At 55.9% G+C, this 22048-nt stretch overlaps 3 gene segments (V, D, J or C); all 3 read left to right on the forward strand.

The window, feature by feature from the left end:
• LOC145712982 (T cell receptor beta constant 2-like) overlaps window positions 1-3960 on the forward strand; it is a 6648-nt gene extending 2688 nt beyond the window's left edge. Inside the window, 4 exon segments of the C gene segment in view lie at window positions 2233-2619; window positions 3179-3196; window positions 3331-3437; window positions 3703-3960. Of these exon segments, the coding sequence occupies window positions 2233-2619; window positions 3179-3196; window positions 3331-3437; window positions 3703-3723 (533 nt within the window).
• Window positions 3961-5928: 1968 nt separating this feature from the next.
• LOC145712983 (T cell receptor beta constant 2-like) lies at window positions 5929-12820 on the forward strand. The segment is given in 6 exon segments: window positions 5929-6021; window positions 7480-7798; window positions 11093-11479; window positions 12039-12056; window positions 12191-12297; window positions 12563-12820. Coding segments are annotated over 6 exon segments (945 nt in total).
• A 1968-nt stretch (window positions 12821-14788) lies between these two features.
• On the forward strand, window positions 14789-21670 carry LOC132679627 (T cell receptor beta constant 2-like). The segment is given in 6 exon segments: window positions 14789-14881; window positions 16340-16658; window positions 19967-20353; window positions 20913-20930; window positions 21065-21171; window positions 21437-21670. Coding segments are annotated over 6 exon segments (945 nt in total).
• The last annotated feature ends 378 nt before the right edge of the window (window positions 21671-22048 follow it).

Below are 22048 nucleotides of genomic sequence, written 5' to 3' on the forward strand. Positions count from 1 at the left end.
ACCAGGCTTTAGAGCCAGAGAAAACTGGGTCCCAATCCCTGGCTCACTAGTGAGCGGGTGACCTTGGGCAGATGAATCTGTGTGAAGCTGGGTCCCCTCTACAATGTCATCACCAATACCTACCACTTACTATTGCTGTGCAGATGACATAGGACCCTGTATGTCAAGTACTCGGCAATGGCGGATTGTTATCATTCAGCCCTTCTCTTCCCCACCCTTCCCCTCGGTGGTCCCTGGGGGGTGAGGGCAGAGGGTGAGCCCAGTGCCAAAGGAGGGACAGGATTTGACCTGTGGATAATGGAGAGGAGGCCTGGCTATATGTGAGAGGTGGACTGGGAACAAGAAAGAAACTTCACAAATCTGCCTGAGGCTAGTCCAACCCACAGAGCGGATACAAACAGAGGCTCACTGGTACCAAACTTACACCCACCTAGGCAAGCTCACCCACACCCCGCAGGGACTCACAAACATGGAAGGATAAAGTGACCCGGCCTCACAAGGAGCTGTGTACACAGTGCCCTAGAGTGCCGTCCAGGTCCTGTTTGTCCTGCCAGTAAACATCACACGTGGCTCAAAGGACATCATTAATTTTGCAGGAAGAACTGAGTGTTTGCCAATGAGGGGGTCAGAGGGGTGCCCCAGGAAAGCTGGTACAATTCCAGAGCCAGGGTCTTTGAGACAAGACTGAACACGCCAGGCTGACCAGGGAGGTTGATGGAGCTGGGCAAGTATAGCTATTAGTTAGCCTGTTAGCACTTCAGGCTGGGTCAGCCAGGAAAAACCTAGGGACATAGGGGCAGTTAGCAAGTAGACGTTCGCAGGGAGAGGAAGCTGACAGGTTGGAAGGCCAGATCAGCTCAAAAGGAAAATGCCAGGCTCTTGTTAAGAATTTCAAGATGGTGACAGCAGCCGGGAAGCCAAGAGTGGGGCCTTTGTAAACGTGGGGTCCTAACACGGGTCACACACCCATGAGGCTGGCCCTGGAAGTTAGGTCACAGCCCTAGAAATGTGAAGCATCCCCTAGAAGAACATTTTCTCCATCTTCCAGGCTAAACTAGATTCTCATAAGAATGAGATTTTGCATTTTAACAGAATTGCCAAGAAACAAACGAAAAAATCAGCAGAAAGCAAAGGAGTGGGATAAAATGAATGGAGAGCAGGCCCAGGAGAAGTGAGCCAGGCTGATGAGAAGGTGACCTGGGCCTTTACCCAAGACTCTGCAGAGGAGACGCTCAGGACAAAACTTGTCTCAAAGCAACTGCTAGCAAGAATTTGCTCTGAGGATCTCAGATGCTTATTTAGGGAGCTGACTGGTAGAAAAAAGGGATAACATTTGGAAGCAAAAGAGCAAAGAAGGTTGAAGAATCCTTGAATTTGACATAAGGAGACATTGCTCTCCGTCTGAGCTTAGGAACCTTGGGGGGTACCCGAAGGCAGATGAATGGCTAGGATGACCTCATGAACCTCAAAAAAAAAAAGTCAGAAAATCTCACATTCTCATGAGCACACCATAAAACAAAAGTGTACCCTCACACAGGTGCACGACCCTATGCCATCTGTATATTGTCATCTGAAGAAAATCCCCAGCCCCCAAATGCCCTCCTTATCCCCAGTTCCCCATTACACCTGAGCCTCTTAGATTCAGATGCAATTCACCGGCTCAGGACGGGAGCCTTCTGAATGTTTACATCACGTAAACCCCCCAGCCCCTCTGGAGAGTCAGTGTCCTAATCCTCTCTTCACAAGAAGGAAGAATGATGCAGGGAAATTAAGACATCATCCAAAAGTCACAGTGGTGGGCAATGTCAAGTTTTAGGATTTGGATCCTATTATTCTGATTCCAATCCTGTGCTCGCTCCCCTGAAATAACTACTACATAATATGGTGAAATGTAGACAGGTGAGCTTTTACTGATGGAGAAGAAATCAAATAACATTAATGAAGGGACATTACTCAAAATGTCTGTAGGGTAACTACAAAGGACAGGAAAGGCAGGAGAACAATGACAGAGGAATGGGACAGTGACCCCCAAACACACAGGACCTACAACTCCATAATTTTGCTTTAGGATGACCCCATTTCCAGCTCTCTCTGTCTCTGTCTCTCTCTGTCTCCCTCTCCATCACACGCGCGCGCGCACACACACACACACACACACACACACACACACTGTCCTTCCAAACCCAGACAGCTCTCAGACCAGGCCTGGCCCCAACCCCTCTTCCCTTGCAGAGGACCTGAAAAAGGTGAGCCCTCCCAAGGTCACAGTGTTTGAACCATCAGAAGCAGAGATCTCCCGGACCCTGAAAGCCACGCTCGTGTGCCTGGCCACAGGCTTCTACCCCGACCACGTGGAGCTGAGCTGGTGGGTGAACGGGAAGGAGGTGCACGACGGGGTCAGCACGGACCCTGAGCCCTACAAGGAACAGTCCAGCGCGAATGGCTCCAGCTACTGTCTGAGCAGCCGGCTGAGGGTCTCCGCCACCTTCTGGCACAACCCTCGGAACCACTTCCGCTGTCAGGTCCAGTTCCACGGGCTCGGGAAGGATGACCAGTGGGACTACCCCGAGGCCAAACCCGTCACCCAGAACGTCAGTGCCGACACCTGGGGCAGAGCAGGTGAGCGGGGGGCCCGGGGGGATGGGCAGGGGGTGAGTTGGGGCACAGAAAGGGGGTCCAGGCAGGCAGGAGACCAGAAAGACTGGATGCAGAAAACGGGGGGTGGGTGGGGTGGGGCAGAGCGGGAAGACCAAAGCTCACTCTGAGGGTGAGCGGGCCCCTCGGACTCATTACTCCCCCCTCCCCCCCGCATCCTCAGCCCTGCAGGGCCTTACCGCTGGGGCCCCTCAGTGTCCCAGCCCGTGGGGCTCAGCTCCGAGCGGGGTGCCCCCACCCCCATACCACCACGTTCCACGGGTTTCAGGGATGATGAGGCTGCACTGGCTCAGCACAGGAGGGACCGTCCAGCCTGAGAGCGGGCTGGTCTGAGCCTGGGAGTCCGTGCCCACCTGCGAGGCGGACTCCGCCTGTCATGTTAGTGACCTTCGTGTCGTTCTTAACTGGAGTACAGTTGACAGGCGACACCGGGTTAGTTTCAGGTGTGCCCGACTTAGCAGCTCTTCCTCTGCCTTAGGAGATGGGGTCTCTCATCCATTTCCCTCCCCCTTTTCTCTTGCAGACTGTGGCTTCACTTCGGGTGAGTGACCCTCTCCCCCGCTTCCTCTCTGCCTCCCTGGCACCAGAGCTGGGGCACCCCTGGACCCTGTGGGCGAGGGGGAGCCAGGGGCGCTGGCTCACAGGGAGCTCTGTGCTGTCCCTTCCCACCCACAGCGTCCTACCAGCAGGGGGTCCTGTCGGCCACCATCCTCTATGAGATCCTGCTGGGGAAGGCCACCCTGTATGCCTTGCTGGTCAGCATCCTCGTGCTGATGGCCAAGGTACGGAGGCGGGCAGGACGGGGAGGGCAGGCTGGAGGGAGAGGGTAGAACCTGGAATGTGAGGGGACCGCAGAGCCCGACCCAGGCCTGATATTTCCTGTGTCTCAAAGAAATGATAAGGTGGCTGCCAGACTGGGGAGAACGTTACAGGATGCGGCACCAGAGGATGGGGAGAGCCAGTGACTGTACCCCAAGTCGGGCGCAGAGTCAGGTTCTCCTACTGTTCATGGCCCATGGGACCCTGACAATGCCCTCTCTTCCTCAGGTCAAGAGAAAGGATTCCTGAAGCCAGCTCGGAGGAGGAGTCCTGAGCTTCCAGTCGGCCATTGCCCCAATATGGATCCTCCTTTTCCCACTTATAGCCAGTGCTTCTGAAGAGCTGTTTTCATCCCTCTGCTCACCCCAGTAGCTACCCCTTATGTGCATGCACACGCGGTCGCTCATGACTCAACTTGCCCTAAGCCAGGGGGGCCTCGCGTGACGAAATTGACTGAATCAATAAAAATGGCCTGTTCTGGCTTGACTCTGCCTTGTGAGTGTTGGGATATGTCTTCCGCCCATCTCTGACTTCCATGTGACTCGAGTCAGGAGAGAGACCACAGGTATTCGAGGAAAGTGAGGGACCCAACCTGTGGTCGGCAATCCTCCTCCCTTGCCAGGAGAACTTTAGTAAATGTGAATGGTAGTGATGAGATGAAAAGAGGCTTACTCGGGAACAGCCCAGAAAAATGGTGACGTTTCCTACAGGAACTTCGTGTCCCCCCTGGACAAAGGTGTTCTGAGAAAGAGCCCACGCCCACAGGCGTGTCCACCGGCAACTGGTCAGGTAGCCCCGGCTAACGCAGCTTGCTTTCACACATATCGGCCAGCTCCCTTTCCGCCCTCTCACTGAGGACACGACCGTCTTCACTTGACAAGCAGGCTTCCCGGCCGCGAAGAGAACACGCTGACTTGGAGATGTATTCTCAGTAGCAGAGGGGTGTGAAAATATCCCCTGATCCCTCCCGGCAGGGTAGAAAATAAAGGCCCCTAAAACCAAGAATCGGCCCTATTGCTATTTCTAGAAATCCTTTAAGAGCTGTTGGTGGTCTCATTGTCACCATGGTGACGCGGCCCACTGTCCTGAGGATGGCACAGGGGACCCGGCAGTGGTCCTCTGCCTCCTTGCTCCATGCATACCTCACTCACTCGTCTCCCCCTGCATCCCTGACCCACGTGCTCTCAGACTATTTTGCCCTCCTTTACCTGGAGTGACCTAGTACTCTGACTCCTACTTATTCTTAAAGCTTTAGCTCCAACATCTGCCCCCCAAGAAGCCTTCTCAGGAGCTTCCTTGCCCCTTACTCCCTGAGGGCGGCCCACATGCATCCTATACTTGACTACCATAGTGCCCTGTGCACACCCCCTTCATGAGACACATGCCACACTTGAAGGACACTGCCCCTTCACCCCTTCAAGCGTCCCCGCCTGACACTCGGCTCCTTGAGAACAAGGACATGTTTTATTACAGTGTCCCTGGGATATGGCATAGCACTTTGGTTCAGTGTGAGTACACAACAAACGATCTTTGAGTAAGTGAGTGCATAAAGGAGTGGGCCCCAAGTGACCCAGTTCAGGAGAAGACATCACCATAAGGCCTGTCTGAAGTAGCCACACTCACAGGACTGTGACATACAGCCTTCTCTCTGTGTTGCAACACATGAGGTACTCAGATGTGTGTGTGCACATATACAACACACACACACACGCATGTACATACAATTATATATACATATATATGAGACAACAAAAACCTCTTAAAGGATTTCTAGAAATAGCGATAGGGCTGATACTTGGTTTTAGGGACCTTTAGTATCTACAACACATATATAATATATATTGTATATATATATGCTGATATGTATGAATGCACTAATAGTGCACTAATAGTGCAAATGCACTAACTCACTCATTAAGCCCATATCACTGCAATGTTCTGCTATTAACCCCCAAGAAAATAAAGATATCCAAGTCACTTCCCTGACCATGAGGGGGGAACTCATGTATAGAAAGCGTTGAAATACAAAGTGATGCTTTGAAATGGCAACGTGAGCTGTCTGCTAAAATGCAGCCAGAGGCTAGCTCTCGGTTTCCCACTGGGATCATCAGGGAGGAGTCTGAGAAGGTGGCAAACCCTTCAGAGAAGAGTCGGTCTGATCATCCGCATGGGCGGGTGGTGGTGGGCAGTCAGAGGCATGAACCAGAGCCGAAACAACAGGGCCAGGTGCTCGTGGGTGTTTAGCCAGAGGTGAGGTTCAGGGAATGCAGGGAAAAGACGTTAGGGAGGTCGGTGCAGGCTCATCTGAGGGCAGGCTCAGGTCCTTGCAAACAGCACGAGGCCTGGCACATAGTAGGTGCTCATGTTGCGTGTGCAATACACGAAGGACGAGGAGCTTGGACTTAGTGCAGGGAGCACCGGGGGGTTACAGAGGTTTCCCAGCTGTCTGTCCCCATGCCACAAGCTGCCATCACCTGTTCTGTGGATTCCACTCCTGGCTCCTCCCACCCGCCTCACTATAAATGCCAGTCTGTGCAGGTGGGCACAGTGAGTCCCAGAGGGGAGACCCGGCGACATAGGTCTCCTCAGAGTGGTGTATGCCTCCGTGAAGGGGCCTCTCTGCCCCACTAGCCCTCTGCCACCTGTGCTTCCTGTCTCTGCCTGGTGGTTGGGGGAGGGGGCCAGAGGGAAGGAAATATTTTTGTATCGCGCTGTAACATTGTGGGGGTGGGAGTAGCACACAATGATTCAGGTAGAGGAGGTGCTTTTACAAAAAGCTCTGCCTCAGCAAATATCCGCACCCAGCCCAGGGAACACTCCTGGATGGGGTGTGGCTGGGAGAGGTCTCGGGAGCTGGTCCCTGATGGGCGCTCGCGTGGACCTGGACTCAGGGAACGCCTCTGTATCTCCCTGTTCCAGACAGCTTCCCAGGAAGTGTCAAAGTGGGATCATCACACAGCACTTTTCACAAACCTCGCCCTTGACAGAGTACTTGCACATGTGTTACTTGTGAAGAACTCACAACAACACTGTGGGAAAGATGTTATCCCATTTTTCAGATGAAGGAACTAAGGCCAGAGAGGTTGCAGGCCCTGTAAGTACTAAGAGACGGGGGTCTAGCCTGGAACACTTCCTAACTCCAGCCCAAACCACCCTTCACCAATCCCCATTCATTTTCCACCTCCACTGTCTTGTCCCCAAGCCAAGCTGATTCTCCTCTGCAAATTGGCCATGACCTCCTGCAGTATCCAGGTTACTATGTCAGGCTAGTTCCCTAAGTGGGGAGAGAGAGAAGCCTGGGAAGGAGAAGAGTGCACCCTCAGCTCGTGCCAAGGGAAGTAGGAAGAAGCAGAAATTTTTGGCAGCCCCTGCCCACTGTGCTACAATAATGAGCAGCACTTTGGGCCAGGGACCCGGCTCACTGTCCTAGGTAAGAAAGCTCCAGGTGGGAGGGAGGGTGCGTTGCCCAGCCTGGACACCTCCCGCACCGACCCTGGCTCTCAAGGAGTGGGTGCTGGCCCCTCCTGGGCCCTAGTCCGGGAAGGCAGGTTTGAGTCTGGGTTCCCAAGGCCGTGCAAACACCGGGCAGCTGTATTTTGGGGCTGGTTCCAAGCTGATCGTGCTGGGTAAGGACCGAGCGCTCCGCGGGGTGGGATGGAGAGGTGGGCAGCTGCCCGGCTCCGTTTGGGGGTCCCGCTCAGAGGCGGGGCTCAGCGCCAGGGCCGGGACTCCCGGGGTCCGGGTGCGGGGCGCGCAAGGGAGCTGGGCTGGCGGGAGAGGGCAGCGCCGGGTTTTTGTCCTGGGGCTCTGGGCCGTGAGCACAGAAACTCAGTATTTCGGCACAGGTACCCGGCTGACCGTGCTAGGTAAGCGGGGGTGCCCGGGGGGCGCCGGGGAACGCGACGGGGCCGGGGACAGGGGGCGGGCCTGTTTTTGTGCCGCGCCCGGGGGCTGTGAGCCAAAATCCTCTGTACTTCGGCTCCGGAACCCGGCTGTCGGTGCTAGGTGAGCGCGGCGGGGGGCGGCCGGGTGCGCGGCAGGGGGCCCGGGGCTGTGCAGCCTCCGCCCCGACCTTCGGCCGGCAGCCGGCTGACCGTCGTGGGTGAGTGGTCGCGGGGTCGGGAGGGAAGGCGGCGGGTGCCAGGGCCGGTCCCGCCTGCGCACCACCTGGGCACCCCCTGGGCACCCGCTGGGCGCCCGCCGGGCTCCCCGCGCCGGCCAGGGCTGCGAGGCGGGGTGGGCGCTGCTGGGTTTGCGTGCGAGGCTGGACCTCTGTGCTCCTACGAGCGCTATTTCGGCCCCGGCACCAGGCTCACCGTCTTAGGTAAGGTTGGGGAGTCTGCCCCCCCCCCCCACCGGCGTCCCCGTCCCAGCCCCTCTGTCCCCGTGGAAGGGGCTGGTGGGCCGGGGCGCGCTGTCCATCTGCGCGGCCAGCCCTGCAAGGGGGGCGGGGACCGGGTCCTCCCGGCCGGGAACCAGGCGGAGGGCAAAGGGAGCTTTAGGTCTCTTTTCCTGCTCCGGAGGTACTTAGGGCCAGGGTGAGTGGGGGACGAGAGGGTTGATTAGGACTCAGGGCCACCGGATTAGAGGACCAGACAGAGAAGGGAAACTCCGGGCTGGGGGAGGCGCAGATGTAGCTGCTACGCAGAGCTGGGAGCTGGAGCGGGGGGGGGGGGGGGGGGGGGGGGGGAGAAGCAGGGCCAGCAAGGGATGGCGGGCACCCAGCCTAGCCGGCTCCTGGAGGGGTCGATGGAGGGGAGGCCGCTGGACAGAGGAGGAAAGGGATGAAAAGCGGGAGAGGAAGAGAGAGGCCAGAAAAATAGTGAAGGAAGGCATCAAACAAGCAGGGTTCCCTGATTTACTGTTCAGCATTTAAAATTAGATTTAACCCCCTGCCTTTCTCTCCTAAGCGGGAGGCCCCTGAGGTGTGCCTACAGCACCAGTCCTGCCTTGGGCTGGACTGGAACCTCAGCCCGGGGGGGGGTGCATTCACAACCCCTCATGTCTCCCTCTGCCCCCACCCCCACCCCAGCCTGAAATCTCAGACCTCACCGCCAAGTTCAACAGCCCAGGTGGGCAGGAGTTCATTTGTCCCAAACATACATTGAAATGCAGACTTGGTGTTTGTGGGTTGAGAAAACTTCCCAGGGGGATCCCAAGCTCCTAGATCTGGAAAGCACCTGGATGGAACATCCCCTGGCGCTGAGAATGTTGAGGCCACAGAGGGGAAGAAACTCACAAGACTGGTACAGGAAACTGGACTATTTTGATGACAACAGGCACTATTTGCAGTTAGACTGTCATTAAGCTGGAGCCAGTGGGGCTTGGCTAAACTTTGTCCCGGGGAAAGGCCAGATTCCTGCAATCAGCAGGGGTGAGGGAAAGACCAGGCTTTAGAGCCAGAGAAAACTGGGTCCCAATCCCTGGCTCACTAGTGAGCGGGTGACCTTGGGCAGATGAATCTGTGTGAAGCTGGGTCCCCTCTACAATGTCATCACCAATACCTACCACTTACTATTGCTGTGCAGATGACATAGGACCCTGTATGTCAAGTACTCGGCAATGGCGGATTGTTATCATTCAGCCCTTCTCTTCCCCACCCTTCCCCTCGGTGGTCCCTGGGGGGTGAGGGCAGAGGGTGAGCCCAGTGCCAAAGGAGGGACAGGATTTGACCTGTGGATAATGGAGAGGAGGCCTGGCTATATGTGAGAGGTGGACTGGGAACAAGAAAGAAACTTCACAAATCTGCCTGAGGCTAGTCCAACCCACAGAGCGGATACAAACAGAGGCTCACTGGTACCAAACTTACACCCACCTAGGCAAGCTCACCCACACCCCGCAGGGACTCACAAACATGGAAGGATAAAGTGACCCGGCCTCACAAGGAGCTGTGTACACAGTGCCCTAGAGTGCCGTCCAGGTCCTGTTTGTCCTGCCAGTAAACATCACACGTGGCTCAAAGGACATCATTAATTTTGCAGGAAGAACTGAGTGTTTGCCAATGAGGGGGTCAGAGGGGTGCCCCAGGAAAGCTGGTACAATTCCAGAGCCAGGGTCTTTGAGACAAGACTGAACACGCCAGGCTGACCAGGGAGGTTGATGGAGCTGGGCAAGTATAGCTATTAGTTAGCCTGTTAGCACTTCAGGCTGGGTCAGCCAGGAAAAACCTAGGGACATAGGGGCAGTTAGCAAGTAGACGTTCGCAGGGAGAGGAAGCTGACAGGTTGGAAGGCCAGATCAGCTCAAAAGGAAAATGCCAGGCTCTTGTTAAGAATTTCAAGATGGTGACAGCAGCCGGGAAGCCAAGAGTGGGGCCTTTGTAAACGTGGGGTCCTGAACACGGGTCACACACCCATGAGGCTGGCCCTGGAAGTTAGGTCACAGCCCTAGAAATGTGAAGCATCCCCTAGAAGAACATTTTCTCCATCTTCCAGGCTAAACTAGATTCTCATAAGAATGAGATTTTGCATTTTAACAGAATTGCCAAGAAACAAACGAAAAAATCAGCAGAAAGCAAAGGAGTGGGATAAAATGAATGGAGAGCAGGCCCAGGAGAAGTGAGCCAGGCTGATGAGAAGGTGACCTGGGCCTTTACCCAAGACTCTGCAGAGGAGACGCTCAGGACAAAACTTGTCTCAAAGCAACTGCTAGCAAGAATTTGCTCTGAGGATCTCAGATGCTTATTTAGGGAGCTGACTGGTAGAAAAAAGGGATAACATTTGGAAGCAAAAGAGCAAAGAAGGTTGAAGAATCCTTGAATTTGACATAAGGAGACATTGCTCTCCGTCTGAGCTTAGGAACCTTGGGGGGTACCCGAAGGCAGATGAATGGCTAGGATGACCTCATGAACCTCAAAAAAAAAAAGTCAGAAAATCTCACATTCTCATGAGCACACCATAAAACAAAAGTGTACCCTCACACAGGTGCACGACCCTATGCCATCTGTATATTGTCATCTGAAGAAAATCCCCAGCCCCCAAATGCCCTCCTTATCCCCAGTTCCCCATTACACCTGAGCCTCTTAGATTCAGATGCAATTCACCGGCTCAGGACGGGAGCCTTCTGAATGTTTACATCACGTAAACCCCCCAGCCCCTCTGGAGAGTCAGTGTCCTAATCCTCTCTTCACAAGAAGGAAGAATGATGCAGGGAAATTAAGACATCATCCAAAAGTCACAGTGGTGGGCAATGTCAAGTTTTAGGATTTGGATCCTATTATTCTGATTCCAATCCTGTGCTCGCTCCCCTGAAATAACTACTACATAATATGGTGAAATGTAGACAGGTGAGCTTTTACTGATGGAGAAGAAATCAAATAACATTAATGAAGGGACATTACTCAAAATGTCTGTAGGGTAACTACAAAGGACAGGAAAGGCAGGAGAACAATGACAGAGGAATGGGACAGTGACCCCCAAACACACAGGACCTACAACTCCATAATTTTGCTTTAGGATGACCCCATTTCCAGCTCTCTCTGTCTCTGTCTCTCTCTGTCTCCCTCTCCATCACACGCGCGCGCGCACACACACACACACACACACACACACACACACTGTCCTTCCAAACCCAGACAGCTCTCAGACCAGGCCTGGCCCCAACCCCTCTTCCCTTGCAGAGGACCTGAAAAAGGTGAGCCCTCCCAAGGTCACAGTGTTTGAACCATCAGAAGCAGAGATCTCCCGGACCCTGAAAGCCACGCTCGTGTGCCTGGCCACAGGCTTCTACCCCGACCACGTGGAGCTGAGCTGGTGGGTGAACGGGAAGGAGGTGCACGACGGGGTCAGCACGGACCCTGAGCCCTACAAGGAACAGTCCAGCGCGAATGGCTCCAGCTACTGTCTGAGCAGCCGGCTGAGGGTCTCCGCCACCTTCTGGCACAACCCTCGGAACCACTTCCGCTGTCAGGTCCAGTTCCACGGGCTCGGGAAGGATGACCAGTGGGACTACCCCGAGGCCAAACCCGTCACCCAGAACGTCAGTGCCGACACCTGGGGCAGAGCAGGTGAGCGGGGGGCCCGGGGGGATGGGCAGGGGGTGAGTTGGGGCACAGAAAGGGGGTCCAGGCAGGCAGGAGACCAGAAAGACTGGATGCAGAAAACGGGGGGTGGGTGGGGTGGGGCAGAGCGGGAAGACCAAAGCTCACTCTGAGGGTGAGCGGGCCCCTCGGACTCATTACTCCCCCCTCCCCCCCGCATCCTCAGCCCTGCAGGGCCTTACCGCTGGGGCCCCTCAGTGTCCCAGCCCGTGGGGCTCAGCTCCGAGCGGGGTGCCCCCACCCCCATACCACCACGTTCCACGGGTTTCAGGGATGATGAGGCTGCACTGGCTCAGCACAGGAGGGACCGTCCAGCCTGAGAGCGGGCTGGTCTGAGCCTGGGAGTCCGTGCCCACCTGCGAGGCGGACTCCGCCTGTCATGTTAGTGACCTTCGTGTCGTTCTTAACTGGAGTACAGTTGACAGGCGACACCGGGTTAGTTTCAGGTGTGCCCGACTTAGCAGCTCTTCCTCTGCCTTAGGAGATGGGGTCTCTCATCCATTTCCCTCCCCCTTTTCTCTTGCAGACTGTGGCTTCACTTCGGGTGAGTGACCCTCTCCCCCGCTTCCTCTCTGCCTCCCTGGCACCAGAGCTGGGGCACCCCTGGACCCTGTGGGCGAGGGGGAGCCAGGGGCGCTGGCTCACAGGGAGCTCTGTGCTGTCCCTTCCCACCCACAGCGTCCTACCAGCAGGGGGTCCTGTCGGCCACCATCCTCTATGAGATCCTGCTGGGGAAGGCCACCCTGTATGCCTTGCTGGTCAGCATCCTCGTGCTGATGGCCAAGGTACGGAGGCGGGCAGGACGGGGAGGGCAGGCTGGAGGGAGAGGGTAGAACCTGGAATGTGAGGGGACCGCAGAGCCCGACCCAGGCCTGATATTTCCTGTGTCTCAAAGAAATGATAAGGTGGCTGCCAGACTGGGGAGAACGTTACAGGATGCGGCACCAGAGGATGGGGAGAGCCAGTGACTGTACCCCAAGTCGGGCGCAGAGTCAGGTTCTCCTACTGTTCATGGCCCATGGGACCCTGACAATGCCCTCTCTTCCTCAGGTCAAGAGAAAGGATTCCTGAAGCCAGCTCGGAGGAGGAGTCCTGAGCTTCCAGTCGGCCATTGCCCCAATATGGATCCTCCTTTTCCCACTTATAGCCAGTGCTTCTGAAGAGCTGTTTTCATCCCTCTGCTCACCCCAGTAGCTACCCCTTATGTGCATGCACACGCGGTCGCTCATGACTCAACTTGCCCTAAGCCAGGGGGGCCTCGCGTGACGAAATTGACTGAATCAATAAAAATGGCCTGTTCTGGCTTGACTCTGCCTTGTGAGTGTTGGGATATGTCTTCCGCCCATCTCTGACTTCCATGTGACTCGAGTCAGGAGAGAGACCACAGGTATTCGAGGAAAGTGAGGGACCCAACCTGTGGTCGGCAATCCTCCTCCCTTGCCAGGAGAACTTTAGTAAATGTGAATGGTAGTGATGAGATGAAAAGAGGCTTACTCGGGAACAGCCCAGAAAAATGGTGACGTTTCCTACAGGAACTTCGTGTCCCCCCTGGACAAAGGTGTTCTGAGAAAGAGCCCACGCCCACAGGCGTGTCCACCGGCAACTGGTCAGGTAGCCCCGGCTAACGCAGCTTGCTTTCACACATATCGGCCAGCTCCCTTTCCGCCCTCTCACTGAGGACACGACCGTCTTCACTTGACAAGCAGGCTTCCCGGCCGCGAAGAGAACACGCTGACTTGGAGATGTATTCTCAGTAGCAGAGGGGTGTGAAAATATCCCCTGATCCCTCCCGGCAGGGTAGAAAATAAAGGCCCCTAAAACCAAGAATCGGCCCTATTGCTATTTCTAGAAATCCTTTAAGAGCTGTTGGTGGTCTCATTGTCACCATGGTGACGCGGCCCACTGTCCTGAGGATGGCACAGGGGACCCGGCAGTGGTCCTCTGCCTCCTTGCTCCATGCATACCTCACTCACTCGTCTCCCCCTGCATCCCTGACCCACGTGCTCTCAGACTATTTTGCCCTCCTTTACCTGGAGTGACCTAGTACTCTGACTCCTACTTATTCTTAAAGCTTTAGCTCCAACATCTGCCCCCCAAGAAGCCTTCTCAGGAGCTTCCTTGCCCCTTACTCCCTGAGGGCGGCCCACATGCATCCTATACTTGACTACCATAGTGCCCTGTGCACACCCCCTTCATGAGACACATGCCACACTTGAAGGACACTGCCCCTTCACCCCTTCAAGCGTCCCCGCCTGACACTCGGCTCCTTGAGAACAAGGACATGTTTTATTACAGTGTCCCTGGGATATGGCATAGCACTTTGGTTCAGTGTGAGTACACAACAAACGATCTTTGAGTAAGTGAGTGCATAAAGGAGTGGGCCCCAAGTGACCCAGTTCAGGAGAAGACATCACCATAAGGCCTGTCTGAAGTAGCCACACTCACAGGACTGTGACATACAGCCTTCTCTCTGTGTTGCAACACATGAGGTACTCAGATGTGTGTGTGCACATATACAACACACACACACACGCATGTACATACAATTATATATACATATATATGAGACAACAAAAACCTCTTAAAGGATTTCTAGAAATAGCGATAGGGCTGATACTTGGTTTTAGGGACCTTTAGTATCTACAACACATATATAATATATATTGTATATATATATGCTGATATGTATGAATGCACTAATAGTGCACTAATAGTGCAAATGCACTAACTCACTCATTAAGCCCATATCACTGCAATGTTCTGCTATTAACCCCCAAGAAAATAAAGATATCCAAGTCACTTCCCTGACCATGAGGGGGGAACTCATGTATAGAAAGCGTTGAAATACAAAGTGATGCTTTGAAATGGCAACGTGAGCTGTCTGCTAAAATGCAGCCAGAGGCTAGCTCTCGGTTTCCCACTGGGATCATCAGGGAGGAGTCTGAGAAGGTGGCAAACCCTTCAGAGAAGAGTCGGTCTGATCATCCGCATGGGCGGGTGGTGGTGGGCAGTCAGAGGCATGAACCAGAGCCGAAACAACAGGGCCAGGTGCTCGTGGGTGTTTAGCCAGAGGTGAGGTTCAGGGAATGCAGGGAAAAGACGTTAGGGAGGTCGGTGCAGGCTCATCTGAGGGCAGGCTCAGGTCCTTGCAAACAGCACGAGGCCTGGCACATAGTAGGTGCTCATGTTGCGTGTGCAATACACGAAGGACGAGGAGCTTGGACTTAGTGCAGGGAGCACCGGGGGGTTACAGAGGTTTCCCAGCTGTCTGTCCCCATGCCACAAGCTGCCATCACCTGTTCTGTGGATTCCACTCCTGGCTCCTCCCACCCGCCTCACTATAAATGCCAGTCTGTGCAGGTGGGCACAGTGAGTCCCAGAGGGGAGACCCGGCGACATAGGTCTCCTCAGAGTGGTGTATGCCTCCGTGAAGGGGCCTCTCTGCCCCACTAGCCCTCTGCCACCTGTGCTTCCTGTCTCTGCCTGGTGGTTGGGGGAGGGGGCCAGAGGGAAGGAAATATTTTTGTATCGCGCTGTAACATTGTGGGGGTGGGAGTAGCACACAATGATTCAGGTAGAGGAGGTGCTTTTACAAAAAGCTCTGCCTCAGCAAATATCCGCACCCAGCCCAGGGAACACTCCTGGATGGGGTGTGGCTGGGAGAGGTCTCGGGAGCTGGTCCCTGATGGGCGCTCGCGTGGACCTGGACTCAGGGAACGCCTCTGTATCTCCCTGTTCCAGACAGCTTCCCAGGAAGTGTCAAAGTGGGATCATCACACAGCACTTTTCACAAACCTCGCCCTTGACAGAGTACTTGCACATGTGTTACTTGTGAAGAACTCACAACAACACTGTGGGAAAGATGTTATCCCATTTTTCAGATGAAGGAACTAAGGCCAGAGAGGTTGCAGGCCCTGTAAGTACTAAGAGACGGGGGTCTAGCCTGGAACACTTCCTAACTCCAGCCCAAACCACCCTTCACCAATCCCCATTCATTTTCCACCTCCACTGTCTTGTCCCCAAGCCAAGCTGATTCTCCTCTGCAAATTGGCCATGACCTCCTGCAGTATCCAGGTTACTATGTCAGGCTAGTTCCCTAAGTGGGGAGAGAGAGAAGCCTGGGAAGGAGAAGAGTGCACCCTCAGCTCGTGCCAAGGGAAGTAGGAAGAAGCAGAAATTTTTGGCAGCCCCTGCCCACTGTGCTACAATAATGAGCAGCACTTTGGGCCAGGGACCCGGCTCACTGTCCTAGGTAAGAAAGCTCCAGGTGGGAGGGAGGGTGCGTTGCCCAGCCTGGACACCTCCCGCACCGACCCTGGCTCTCAAGGAGTGGGTGCTGGCCCCTCCTGGGCCCTAGTCCGGGAAGGCAGGTTTGAGTCTGGGTTCCCAAGGCCGTGCAAACACCGGGCAGCTGTATTTTGGGGCTGGTTCCAAGCTGATCGTGCTGGGTAAGGACCGAGCGCTCCGCGGGGTGGGATGGAGAGGTGGGCAGCTGCCCGGCTCCGTTTGGGGGTCCCGCTCAGAGGCGGGGCTCAGCGCCAGGGCCGGGACTCCCGGGGTCCGGGTGCGGGGCGCGCAAGGGAGCTGGGCTGGCGGGAGAGGGCAGCGCCGGGTTTTTGTCCTGGGGCTCTGGGCCGTGAGCACAGAAACTCAGTATTTCGGCACAGGTACCCGGCTGACCGTGCTAGGTAAGCGGGGGTGCCCGGGGGGCGCCGGGGAACGCGACGGGGCCGGGGACAGGGGGCGGGCCTGTTTTTGTGCCGCGCCCGGGGGCTGTGAGCCAAAATCCTCTGTACTTCGGCTCCGGAACCCGGCTGTCGGTGCTAGGTGAGCGCGGCGGGGGGCGGCCGGGTGCGCGGCAGGGGGCCCGGGGCTGTGCAGCCTCCGCCCCGACCTTCGGCCGGCAGCCGGCTGACCGTCGTGGGTGAGTGGTCGCGGGGTCGGGAGGGAAGGCGGCGGGTGCCAGGGCCGGTCCCGCCTGCGCACCACCTGGGCACCCCCTGGGCACCCGCTGGGCGCCCGCCGGGCTCCCCGCGCCGGCCAGGGCTGCGAGGCGGGGTGGGCGCTGCTGGGTTTGCGTGCGAGGCTGGACCTCTGTGCTCCTACGAGCGCTATTTCGGCCCCGGCACCAGGCTCACCGTCTTAGGTAAGGTTGGGGAGTCTGCCCCCCCCCCCCCACCGGCGTCCCCGTCCCAGCCCCTCTGTCCCCGTGGAAGGGGCTGGTGGGCCGGGGCGCGCTGTCCATCTGCGCGGCCAGCCCTGCAAGGGGGGCGGGGACCGGGTCCTCCCGGCCGGGAACCAGGCGGAGGGCAAAGGGAGCTTTAGGTCTCTTTTCCTGCTCCGGAGGTACTTAGGGCCAGGGTGAGTGGGGGACGAGAGGGTTGATTAGGACTCAGGGCCACCGGATTAGAGGACCAGACAGAGAAGGGAAACTCCGGGCTGGGGGAGGCGCAGATGTAGCTGCTACGCAGAGCTGGGAGCTGGAGCGGGGGGGGGGGGGGGGGGGGGGGGGGGGGGGGGGGGGGGAGAAGCAGGGCCAGCAAGGGATGGCGGGCACCCAGCCTAGCCGGCTCCTGGAGGGGTCGATGGAGGGGAGGCCGCTGGACAGAGGAGGAAAGGGATGAAAAGCGGGAGAGGAAGAGAGAGGCCAGAAAAATAGTGAAGGAAGGCATCAAACAAGCAGGGTTCCCTGATTTACTGTTCAGCATTTAAAATTAGATTTAACCCCCTGCCTTTCTCTCCTAAGCGGGAGGCCCCTGAGGTGTGCCTACAGCACCAGTCCTGCCTTGGGCTGGACTGGAACCTCAGCCCGGGGGGGGGTGCATTCACAACCCCTCATGTCTCCCTCTGCCCCCACCCCCACCCCAGCCTGAAATCTCAGACCTCACCGCCAAGTTCAACAGCCCAGGTGGGCAGGAGTTCATTTGTCCCAAACATACATTGAAATGCAGACTTGGTGTTTGTGGGTTGAGAAAACTTCCCAGGGGGATCCCAAGCTCCTAGATCTGGAAAGCACCTGGATGGAACATCCCCTGGCGCTGAGAATGTTGAGGCCACAGAGGGGAAGAAACTCACAAGACTGGTACAGGAAACTGGACTATTTTGATGACAACAGGCACTATTTGCAGTTAGACTGTCATTAAGCTGGAGCCAGTGGGGCTTGGCTAAACTTTGTCCCGGGGAAAGGCCAGATTCCTGCAATCAGCAGGGGTGAGGGAAAGACCAGGCTTTAGAGCCAGAGAAAACTGGGTCCCAATCCCTGGCTCACTAGTGAGCGGGTGACCTTGGGCAGATGAATCTGTGTGAAGCTGGGTCCCCTCTACAATGTCATCACCAATACCTACCACTTACTATTGCTGTGCAGATGACATAGGACCCTGTATGTCAAGTACTCGGCAATGGCGGATTGTTATCATTCAGCCCTTCTCTTCCCCACCCTTCCCCTCGGTGGTCCCTGGGGGGTGAGGGCAGAGGGTGAGCCCAGTGCCAAAGGAGGGACAGGATTTGACCTGTGGATAATGGAGAGGAGGCCTGGCTATATGTGAGAGGTGGACTGGGAACAAGAAAGAAACTTCACAAATCTGCCTGAGGCTAGTCCAACCCACAGAGCGGATACAAACAGAGGCTCACTGGTACCAAACTTACACCCACCTAGGCAAGCTCACCCACACCCCGCAGGGACTCACAAACATGGAAGGATAAAGTGACCCGGCCTCACAAGGAGCTGTGTACACAGTGCCCTAGAGTGCCGTCCAGGTCCTGTTTGTCCTGCCAGTAAACATCACACGTGGCTCAAAGGACATCATTAATTTTGCAGGAAGAACTGAGTGTTTGCCAATGAGGGGGTCAGAGGGGTGCCCCAGGAAAGCTGGTACAATTCCAGAGCCAGGGTCTTTGAGACAAGACTGAACACGCCAGGCTGACCAGGGAGGTTGATGGAGCTGGGCAAGTATAGCTATTAGTTAGCCTGTTAGCACTTCAGGCTGGGTCAGCCAGGAAAAACCTAGGGACATAGGGGCAGTTAGCAAGTAGACGTTCGCAGGGAGAGGAAGCTGACAGGTTGGAAGGCCAGATCAGCTCAAAAGGAAAATGCCAGGCTCTTGTTAAGAATTTCAAGATGGTGACAGCAGCCGGGAAGCCAAGAGTGGGGCCTTTGTAAACGTGGGGTCCTGAACACGGGTCACACACCCATGAGGCTGGCCCTGGAAGTTAGGTCACAGCCCTAGAAATGTGAAGCATCCCCTAGAAGAACATTTTCTCCATCTTCCAGGCTAAACTAGATTCTCATAAGAATGAGATTTTGCATTTTAACAGAATTGCCAAGAAACAAACGAAAAAATCAGCAGAAAGCAAAGGAGTGGGATAAAATGAATGGAGAGCAGGCCCAGGAGAAGTGAGCCAGGCTGATGAGAAGGTGACCTGGGCCTTTACCCAAGACTCTGCAGAGGAGACGCTCAGGACAAAACTTGTCTCAAAGCAACTGCTAGCAAGAATTTGCTCTGAGGATCTCAGATGCTTATTTAGGGAGCTGACTGGTAGAAAAAAGGGATAACATTTGGAAGCAAAAGAGCAAAGAAGGTTGAAGAATCCTTGAATTTGACATAAGGAGACATTGCTCTCCGTCTGAGCTTAGGAACCTTGGGGGGTACCCGAAGGCAGATGAATGGCTAGGATGACCTCATGAACCTCAAAAAAAAAAAGTCAGAAAATCTCACATTCTCATGAGCACACCATAAAACAAAAGTGTACCCTCACACAGGTGCACGACCCTATGCCATCTGTATATTGTCATCTGAAGAAAATCCCCAGCCCCCAAATGCCCTCCTTATCCCCAGTTCCCCATTACACCTGAGCCTCTTAGATTCAGATGCAATTCACCGGCTCAGGACGGGAGCCTTCTGAATGTTTACATCACGTAAACCCCCCAGCCCCTCTGGAGAGTCAGTGTCCTAATCCTCTCTTCACAAGAAGGAAGAATGATGCAGGGAAATTAAGACATCATCCAAAAGTCACAGTGGTGGGCAATGTCAAGTTTTAGGATTTGGATCCTATTATTCTGATTCCAATCCTGTGCTCGCTCCCCTGAAATAACTACTACATAATATGGTGAAATGTAGACAGGTGAGCTTTTACTGATGGAGAAGAAATCAAATAACATTAATGAAGGGACATTACTCAAAATGTCTGTAGGGTAACTACAAAGGACAGGAAAGGCAGGAGAACAATGACAGAGGAATGGGACAGTGACCCCCAAACACACAGGACCTACAACTCCATAATTTTGCTTTAGGATGACCCCATTTCCAGCTCTCTCTGTCTCTGTCTCTCTCTGTCTCCCTCTCCATCACACGCGCGCGCGCACACACACACACACACACACACACACACACACTGTCCTTCCAAACCCAGACAGCTCTCAGACCAGGCCTGGCCCCAACCCCTCTTCCCTTGCAGAGGACCTGAAAAAGGTGAGCCCTCCCAAGGTCACAGTGTTTGAACCATCAGAAGCAGAGATCTCCCGGACCCTGAAAGCCACGCTCGTGTGCCTGGCCACAGGCTTCTACCCCGACCACGTGGAGCTGAGCTGGTGGGTGAACGGGAAGGAGGTGCACGACGGGGTCAGCACGGACCCTGAGCCCTACAAGGAACAGTCCAGCGCGAATGGCTCCAGCTACTGTCTGAGCAGCCGGCTGAGGGTCTCCGCCACCTTCTGGCACAACCCTCGGAACCACTTCCGCTGCCAGGTCCAGTTCCACGGGCTCGGGAAGGATGACCAGTGGGACTACCCCGAGGCCAAACCCGTCACCCAGAACGTCAGTGCCGACACCTGGGGCAGAGCAGGTGAGCGGGGGGCCCGGGGGGATGGGCAGGGGGTGAGTTGGGGCACAGAAAGGGGGTCCAGGCAGGCAGGAGACCAGAAAGACTGGATGCAGAAAACGGGGGGTGGGTGGGGTGGGGCAGAGCGGGAAGACCAAAGCTCACTCTGAGGGTGAGCGGGCCCCTCGGACTCATTACTCCCCCCTCCCCCCCGCATCCTCAGCCCTGCAGGGCCTTACCGCTGGGGCCCCTCAGTGTCCCAGCCCGTGGGGCTCAGCTCCGAGCGGGGTGCCCCCACCCCCGTGCCACCACGTTCCACGGGTTTCAGGGATGACGAGGCTGCGCTGGCTCAGCACAGGAGGGACCGTCCAGCCTGAGAGCGGGCTGGTCTGAGCCTGGGAGTCCGTGCCCACCTGCGAGGCGGACTCCGCCTGTCATGTTAGTGACCTTCGTGTCGTTCTTAACTGGAGTACAGTTGACAGGTGACACCGGGTTAGTTTCAGGTGTGCCCGACTTAGCAGCTCTTCCTCTGCCTTAGGAGATGGGGTCTCTCATCCATTTCCCTCCCCCTTTTCTCTTGCAGACTGTGGCTTCACTTCGGGTGAGTGACCCTCTCCCCCGCTTCCTCTCTGCCTCCCTGGCACCAGAGCTGGGGCACCCCTGGACCCTGGGGGCGAGGGGGAGCCAGGGGCGCTGGCTCACAGGGAGCTCTGTGCTGTCCCTTCCCACCCACAGCGTCCTACCAGCAGGGGGTCCTGTCGGCCACCATCCTCTATGAGATCCTGCTGGGGAAGGCCACCCTGTATGCCTTGCTGGTCAGCATCCTCGTGCTGATGGCCAAGGTACGGAGGCGGGCAGGACGGGGAGGGCAGGCTGGAGGGAGAGGGTAGAACCTGGAATGTGAGGGGACCGCAGAGCCCGACCCGGGCCTGATATTTCCTGTGTCTCAAAGAAATGATAAGGTGGCTGCCAGACTGGGGAGAACGTTACAGAATGCGGCACCAGAGGATGGGGAGAGCCAGTGGCTGTACCCCAAGTCAGGTGCAGAGTCAGGTTCTCTTACTGTTTGTGGCCCCTGGGACCCTGACAATGCCCTCTCTTCCTCAGGGCAAGAGAAAGGATTCCTGAGGCCAGCTCCAAAAGCGTATCCTGAGTTCATAATCCTCACTCCGGATTCTCCTTTACATGCTTCCAGCCTGTGTTTCTAAAAGCGTGATTCTCTCTCCGCCTCTTATCTCCTTCCTGCCGGGTTATCTGTCCCTTCGCCCCACTTCCCTGTGGATTGAGCTCCTCAGCCCTGACACTGAAAGAGACTAAAACAATAAAAAGCGTCGTGCCAGGCCTGTCTGTGTCTCAGAAGTGTCTGTGAAGTTCTGCCCTCCAAAGACCTAGCAAAGGCACCACCCCTCTGGCACATGAAACCACTGACCCTTCTTCCTAAGCGATGCTGCTTCCTCCCGTTCATCCTGAGGGAGGATGGGCTCCCTGATTCACACCAGCCATTCCAGGCTCCCGGTGTGTGGGGTTGGTCTGCAGGGTAAGGAGCTGGGCACAAGAGAGCCCTAACCCCACCTTGGCATGGGGCACAGGGCAGGGCAACCTGTGTGTTGGAATGCTTGGTCATTTCTCAATTCGAGACTCAAGTTTCATTTATTATGCATTTAGGTTTTATCCACGTCTGTTCTTAATGCCTCCTTCAGACCTAGCTCCAGTCTGCCT

This window comes from Panthera onca, chromosome A2, assembly GCF_046562875.1.
Source record: "Panthera onca isolate mPanOnc1 chromosome A2, mPanOnc1 haplotype 2, whole genome shotgun sequence".
NCBI lineage: Eukaryota > Metazoa > Chordata > Mammalia > Carnivora > Felidae > Panthera > Panthera onca.